This window comes from Enoplosus armatus, chromosome 4, assembly GCF_043641665.1.
Source record: "Enoplosus armatus isolate fEnoArm2 chromosome 4, fEnoArm2.hap1, whole genome shotgun sequence".
Taxonomy (NCBI): domain Eukaryota; kingdom Metazoa; phylum Chordata; class Actinopteri; order Centrarchiformes; family Enoplosidae; genus Enoplosus; species Enoplosus armatus.
The window spans coordinates 24,770,815-24,779,083 of NC_092183.1; the positions used below are offsets into that span (position 1 = coordinate 24,770,815).

Sequence of the window (8,269 nt, forward strand, 5' to 3'; positions counted from 1 at the left end):
TTTATTTACTATTTATTATAAATTATAAATTTATTTAGGGTCTCCTACTATAGAAGGATTGGCAAGGTATTCCTGAGCTGCTCAGCGTTTCTGGCCTTCCGTTGGCCATCTTGGTTTTGAGACATTTGTGTTGCGCTTACAATGGCTGGCCAGTGGGTGGCAGTGTATGGGATGACACACTAGCGTCCACTGTGGTGGTTGATGTGCAACTACACCATTAAAACCCATGCATATACAAGAAAACAGCTTTTGAATAGCTGTCCACTGTAGTGACCACTATGCGTGAAAGGGCTAGAGTCTGGTTCTGCTCGAGTTTTCTGCCTCTTAAAAGGAAGTTTTTCCTTGCCACTGTCGCCAAAGTGCTTGCTCATGGTGGGAACTGTTGGGTCTCTGTAATAACATTATAAAGAGTCGGTCTAGACCTGCTCTATTTTGTAAAGTGTCATGAGATGACTTTTGTTGTGATTTGGCACTATATAAAAAAAATTGAATTGAATTGAATTGAATTGAAATTGAATTGAATCAGAATTCTAGAACAGCATCAGAATTCTAGAATTTTGACAGAATTCTATAATGACCTCAGAATTCTAGAATGTCGACAGAATTCGAGAATGAGATAAGAATTCTAGAATTACCTCATAATTCTAGAATGTTGAGAAAATTCTAGAATGATGACAGAATTCTAAAATGACCTCAGAATTCTAGAATGTCATCAGAATTCTAGAATTACATCAGAATTCTAGAACAACATCAGAATTCTGGAATGTCGAAAGAATTCTAGAATGACATCAGAATTCTAGAACAAAGCCAAAATTCTAGAATGTTGACATAATTCTAGAATGACATCAGAATTCTAGAACAGCGTCAGAATTCTACAATGACATCAGAATTTCAGAATGACATCAGAATTCTAGAATGACATCAGAATTCTAGAATGTCGACAGAATTCTAGAACGTCAGAATTCTGGAATGTCGATAGAATTATAGAATGACATCAGAATTCTAAAACAAAGTCAAAATTCTAGAATGTCGACATAATTCTAGAATTACATCAGAATTCTAGAATGTCATCAGAATACTAGATTGACAGAATTCTAGAATGACCTCAGAATTCCAGAACAACGTCAGAATTCTGGAATGCCGACATAATTCTAGAATGACATCAGAATTCTAGAATAACATCAGAATTCTAGAACAGCGTCAGAATTCTAGAATGTTGACAGAATTATAGAACAGATTTGTAGATTTGATTGTAGACAATTGTAGAATGACATCAGAATTCTAGAATGACATCAGAATTCTAGAATGTCGACAGAATTCTAAAATGACCTCAGAATTCTAGAACGTCAGAATTCTGAAATGTCGATAGAATTTTCGAATGACATCAGAATTCTAGAATGACATCAAAATTCTAGAACAGTGTCAGAATTCTAGATTGACATCAGAATCCTAGGTTGATGTCAGAATTCTAGATTGACATCAGAATCCTAGGTTGATATCAGAATTCTAGAATGACATCAGAATTCTAGAACGTCAGAATTCTAGAATGTCAACAGAATTTTACAATGACATCAGAATTCTAGAATTGAGGTACTTCAAAAAAACGAAAGAATGCAATGTAGTCCGTTCAAAAAAGTGAAAAAATTAAGTTGAGTGAAGTCAAAAAATTTGAGTTGAGTCAATTTAAAAAAAAATTAAAAATTAATTTCAGTCAATTCAAAACAATTTTGAAAAATGAAGTTCAGTCAACTCAATAAAAGCGAAAAATCTTTGTTGAGTCAACTCAAAAAAAAATTAGTTTGTCATCACCTTAAATTTTATTAAGTCAACTCAATTTAATATAATTAATTAATTAATTTAACAAACTCAAAAAATGTAATTGAGTCAACTCAAATAAATAATATTGAATCAACTGAAATTAATTTAATTTAATGAAGTCAAATAAATTGAATTTAATTGTTTTTTTAATTGTTGTGGCAAAAGAGAAATTATGTTATTGGTGAAAAATGATGAAACAGAGACCAGTTGATTATCAAAGCAACACTGTTTCAAATAAAATGTCAATCAAGTCTATAAAATCTATTGACAGTTTATCACTCTATTTTTCAACTCACATACACTTCATCACTTCCATTATTCAGTGGCGAGCCGTGCATTTCACACCTAGGCCTTCAGTGATGTCCTACACTGAATGAATCCACCTCTCTACCATCATTATGACGCCATGGCTCTCGAAACCATACATTTATACAGAAACAAACATAGTCGAGTACAACTACTTTATTTCCGGAGCATTTAAAATCAATACACCCGTATTAACAATTAAGAGTAGTAAAGTAAAAGTTATATGTTCGCTTGGATACTGTCACAACTTAAAAATAAAAGGCAATCAGTCTACAAAGTTTTAAGTCCACTAAACAGCACATTGTCACACCCGCAAAGCAGTTTAATTAAAGAAACCTGAGGTAAAGAAACAAACTATTCATTGAAAATAAAAGTAAAAATGATTTGTATTTGTTCTTGAGAATACATTTCCAACAGTGGTGAAATAGTGTGGCCTACTCCTTGAATGTCCACTTTGATATAGATTAAAGAGAAACAATTCAGTCCCTGGCATAACACCGGCACATTATGGAATCTATCTTGACGGTATAGCGCAGGCGGCGCCTGGCGCAGGGCACGGCGCAGATCGCTCCGCCAGACCGTCAAGATAGGGCCCCATATCTTGAAGAACCATCAAGCATTTATTTTTTAATATATTTGTCATTTTATTTCGTTAACATTGATTTAATACTAACAAAATAAAATCACAAATATATATATAGGCTATATATAAAAAATCCAGCCGTCATTTGGTGTCTCGTTGCTGCCTTAAACAACTCAAGTTTGCAAACCCAGTGTGGCTCCAAACACCAAATCGATCTGTTGCAAACAGCAGGCATTCCCAGCAGTACAATTTGCAGTTCCTCTCTGAACCTGTGAGCCAGGGATACCGCTCGTAGTTGCTGCTTTGAAAGTGGCGCACAAACCCTTTTCCCGGCTGGGACAGGTTAGCTAGCGCGGGGGTTGGACGACCTATCCTCACAATATCAAGTTTTTCTTGAAAGGTCCGTCTTGAAAATGGCGTTGCATGTATATCAGCGACCAGATCAATCTCTTCTCCTCCTTCAGCCATTGTGGGTTGAAAAAAAACAGCGAAATTAACGCGAATTAAGTAGTTTTAGCTCGTTCGAGTCGCTAACGGGACACCAGCTTCCATTTGGTTAACTGCACTCTAATAGCGCTGCCTCTCACTAGTGCATATCCAATCAGAGAACGTGAACGTGTCACGTTCAACGTGATACCTGCTAGCTGGCCCTGATGTCGCCAACTCGAAATCTGATTGGTTATCACAATCTGTCTGTTTCAGTTCATTTAAGTGTACAGGCGCCCCCACTGTTAATTCTGAAGGCCTCGGGAAGATTTCTTGGAGCCTGGCAACACATGACAGCTGAAATATGATTGGATGAAAGCTCTAACATAAATATACAATGCTGGAAGCAGCGCAACCAAGAGGAAAGCTATGAAATGAAGAGAAAAGACTATGAGGAATAATTTAATACATATTTATGAAAAAAAATATTAAAATGAAATTTATGTTCTGATGATGTTTAGGCCAGCAGAGAAGGCCTTGCTGGCCCTGACGGCTCACCACTGCCATTATTAATTCATAAGCATTTTCAATCCCTTCATTTTTTCATTTTTTAAAACTTTTTTTTTTACTCTCACCCTTGAGGCCACTGTCCTTAAATGATAAATGGCAGATTTGTGTTGTAAATGATGAATGATGTATGTAAAATGATAAAACAGGGCTCTGTTTTCATCATATCACAACTGTTTTAATCAAATCGACTTTAAATTAATCACATCACTTGATAATATATCACTGCGTGTTTTATTTCACATTATTTATTTGTTTCCATTTTACTGCCACATACAATTTTATCAATTAATCTGTGTTACTTCCACCCCTCATATTATAGTGGACCAGATGTTTGGATTGAAAAACAACAGACTATATACAATCCATCGACATAAAACGCCCCGTACCACTTGGTGGCGGTAACGCAACATTGTTGTTTGCCAACCGCCACAATAATTTAAGCAGAAGAAGAAATAGGGGTAATTCCCCGCTGTGATTGGACGAAGTACCACATGGTTAATGTCTTCATACCCGGAAGAGTGACATGTTTATTGTTGCTAACGTCTCGGGTAAGTCGAGCTAATTTGTTAAATCTCGGCGAGAATTTGTTAACAATTTCCCTTTTTTTTTTACAGCATGTAAAGTCTCTTTTTTTCAAGTTGGAGAGACTCGGTCTTGCTAGCGTCAGACTTTAGTCGTAGCCGTGCCGCTGTTATTAAGTACACCAAACTCAGCAAATAACCTCAACATTTACTATCTGTTTATCAGAGAATGAATCTTATTGCTTACGTTTTCAATATTTTGAAGGTTTTTTCTTCCAATTTGGCATTCATGCATGAAGTTTGCCAAAATAGTCATTTATTTGAGGGACTTTTTTGTTAGTTTAACATTGAGTGGTTGGTCTTGCTGTTGCTCACTACTTAAACTCTCTAGTTTAAATGCGAAATAATTTGCATTTTATTTACAGTAATTGACGCTATTGTTTGTATATTGTATTTGGTGAATTAAAGAGTCGGCCCTGGCAGTTGAATTGACATCTTTAGTTGTTGAGCAGTGCCCTGTAGCACGTATTTAAATACCATATATTGAGGATAACACCGTTTTGCCTATTGGCTTCACACTGACAGTACGCTAGGCAGTCACAGTGTGCTATCACTGACTTATTTTATATATGAAGGAATCCTACATGTGAGAGAAGGGGGTAAAGCTTGGTTTAGCTGCAGCCTCTCTGGTGATGTGTCCTGGGGTGACATTAGTTTTTAAACAAACTAGTGAACCCTCATGATCCCTATATGTCTGCCAGATATCTTGATGCAGAGAGGACACAAGCGTCGGTTGGACCAAAATGGCATCCTACTTTGATGAACACGACTGCGAGCCCACCAACCCTGAGGAGCAGTATCGACAGAATGCACTGCTTGAACTGGCCAGGTGAGGCTGGACACACTGTAAAGCTTCACATTGAGTAATAACGTACAGTGCCCGGATTGACTGTTGGTCTCTGTGTGTAGATCTTTAATGCAGGGCTTGGACTTAATTGACTCGGGAGCGTTTGACTTGTCAGACTGGGACCAGCGCCTTCCTCCTCCGGCTGCCAAGACCGCTGTTCAGACCCTCACTGTGGTCATCATTTCTCCAGAGCAAGCAGGTGACAGGCATTTGCTCCTGTAGAATTAAACGTGTTTCACATTTACAATCAGCCATGTTTGTTTTAGTTTTTTTTACTGACATTCAACAAATGTAGAGGAAGAAAGTGATGATAGTAGAGGGAAGGATTGTGCTTACAGACAGTCTGGTCCACAACCTTAATTTGTTAAAATAGTTTGACTTTCAGTTGCGGCAGTGAAACCTCTTGCAGACCAGCAGCACAGGACCCGGGGAGATTAGTGTGAACGTGAGGCTGCTGATGCCGGAGAAGAGCAAGCATAATTTGCAAACCTCTCCTGGATTAATAAAGTTAAGAGGGATTTAATCTGTTTTTTTTTTGTTGTTTTCGTTCTCACAGACAAAGGTCTCAAGTGTCCCGTGTGTTTGCTGGAGTTCGAGGAACAAGAGACGGTGCGAGAAATGCCTTGCAAACACCTTTTCCATTCAGGATGTATACTGCCCTGGTTGGGCAAGGTAAAGCCCACACATTTGTAATTCAGAATTGAATTCTACGTTGGACGTGTAATAGAAACGTTTGAGTGGCTACTTACAATTCCTTTTGAATCTTTTGCATTGTTTGCAATTATAGACCAACTCCTGTCCGCTCTGCCGACTTGAATTACCAACTGACAATCCAGAGTATGAGGAGTTTAAAAAAGACAAGGTTAGTGTGTATAAATATGCATTGGATGGTACAATTGGTCCTCATCTTCTAACTGTGCTTTCAGTGGTACCTGGCTGAATAGTGTTTTCTGTCCCGCAGGAGAGAAGAAAACAGAGAGAGCACAGGCTGGAAGACCTACATGGAGCCATGTACACATGACATGACGCTGTCATTTTAAACATGGGAATAGGAAGTAACATCCATGTCAGCCTCATATTTGTAGTTACGAGAAATATCAAGAATCTACTATATCTCCCAAGAACTACAGAACTATCAAGAAATCATTGGCAAAATGGCTGCAAAGTCACCGGCAGCTCCATCCAAGTAAAATCCAATATTATAAGTATGTAACACAGTAATAGCTCATTTAGGCTTAATTTCTATTTATATGCCGTGACCACGAGGCCAGCAATAGTGCTAACCATCCTCTCATAATGTGTGACTGCTCCCAGAGTAACTGAAAGTTTCCCCTGTTCGTTCCTTCACTTGACCTGTCGCGAATGCAGCAAAAGCAACGGGGGCCATTGAAAACTGAAGGTGCTTGTGTCTACGTTGGATAAATGGCCCTTTTCTCACTAGTTAGGATGAATATATTTTAAGAGGAGTATGCTGTTGACAGCAGCACTGAAGCATTTCAGTTGTCGTCTCTTTATTCCTGTTTTTTTACATACATTTGAGCTTTAAACGCACAAAAAAAAAAAACATCTGTTCAGCTGTATTTGTCTAAATGGATTATTTAAAGACAGGAATATGTTGTAATCAGTGACACCTTTTTTTTAAAAAATTGTTTTTCTCACAAAAATATTTCAATGTGAGATCATTTTAAAGTGCACTCCAGCAATCAGTACTCACTATAGATTAAAATTATTAAATGTCAAAATCAAAGCAGCAGAGGCCTAAGATGCCCTGACTTTCAGACCTTAGCATGGGCCAGGCTCCAAAGATGCTGGATCCTGCACATCTCATACGTTTTCATGTTAGACCGTGCCTGCCTGGTAAATGCCTACATCTTTTAGACTCTATGCCCCCCCCCCCCAGTGTAACACAGGCTTTCTGTAATAGTGTAGTGTCCAAGCCAAATTCATATATATATTTTTTTTTTCAGACTGCACAAAGCTCCTCTAGAGCCACAGTGGATATTATACAACTGTATGAGAAGTACCCCTCACGCTGAGTAAACTGACCTTTTATGTGTAAAATTGGTGGCGTCCCTTTAACTTGTCCCATGATGATGTTTTGATGTTTGAGAAAGCGTCTCCTCTCTTCTGGCCTAGACAGAGGAACAGTTGGTAACGTAACCGCTGTGGTCTGAACTGGTTTCTACATCACATGGCAGTCCCTTATTATAACAGATGTAATACTGCTTCCACAGCACGGCAGTAATCTGGGGGGAAAACCCCATGTTTGCTGTTGGTACACGTGTTAACACACAATATTGGACCTGCAACTCTACTCTGACGCTGCTCAGCTTGGTGGGATTTTTAACCAGCAGCATGTATGCAAGTTAGCCATTCTTTATGTCAGCTGCTCTGCCAAAGGTTGTTTCTATTTCTGCTTGCAAATAAATAGTCTTTTTCTATAAAGAAACAACCACCTATTAGAGACTCTATAAGACTCTATTAACCATATTTTCAGGCTGGTACAAGTACTGTAATGACTGATTTGTTTTAAGCAGCAATTTGCTGATCATTTTCTGTGTTTAAAGAATAGCCCATGTAGAACATCTGCGAATAATTTATCATTTTTATTTCATATTTGAATATAAATCTCTGTCAAATGAAAATACCTAAATGATAGACAAATCATACATATTTACACAATTTATAAAAGGAAACAAAATCATCTGTGTCGACTTGTTTTCTGGGATTTCTCTGACTCCGTTCTCTTACACATTTTTCAAATCGAGGAAATATGACTAATACATTTTTAGACATTTGTTTTTGTGTTTAGTTCAAGACATGTACAGGTCAGGCAGCCTTTTGTAATATAGGATTCCCCCCCACAAACAAAGATACCATGTGACAGCTTACTGAAGTGTACACTTTGACTGAACAAAGAACAAAAAACAAAAAAAAAAAAAACAGGTTGTAAAATCCACCTTTAAATTTTGGCCTGTGGAAGATGGTGTTATGGAAAAGATGCAGTTACAGAATAAATCCGACCCTGATGTGAGGGCTCATACAAGCTGCCATTTGTTGTCACACCTTGTGACGTAGTTACAGTATGGTGAGATAGGCTACAGCTGAACACAAGATACAAAAAGAAACTATCTGAAC

General features: G+C 37.8%; 1 protein-coding gene across 1 annotated transcript; it reads left to right on the forward strand.

Moving 5' to 3' along the window:
• Positions 1-4,220: 4,220 nt before the first annotated feature.
• On the forward strand, positions 4,221-7,822 carry rnf181 (ring finger protein 181). Its single transcript, XM_070904298.1, has 6 exons — positions 4,221-4,251; positions 4,986-5,113; positions 5,194-5,330; positions 5,688-5,803; positions 5,919-5,993; positions 6,093-7,822. Exons 2-6 carry the CDS (start codon positions 5,028-5,030, stop codon positions 6,150-6,152), a joined length of 474 nt encoding a protein of 157 aa, XP_070760399.1. The 5' UTR covers positions 4,221-4,251; positions 4,986-5,027; the 3' UTR covers positions 6,153-7,822.
• Positions 7,823-8,269: the final 447 nt, after the last annotated feature.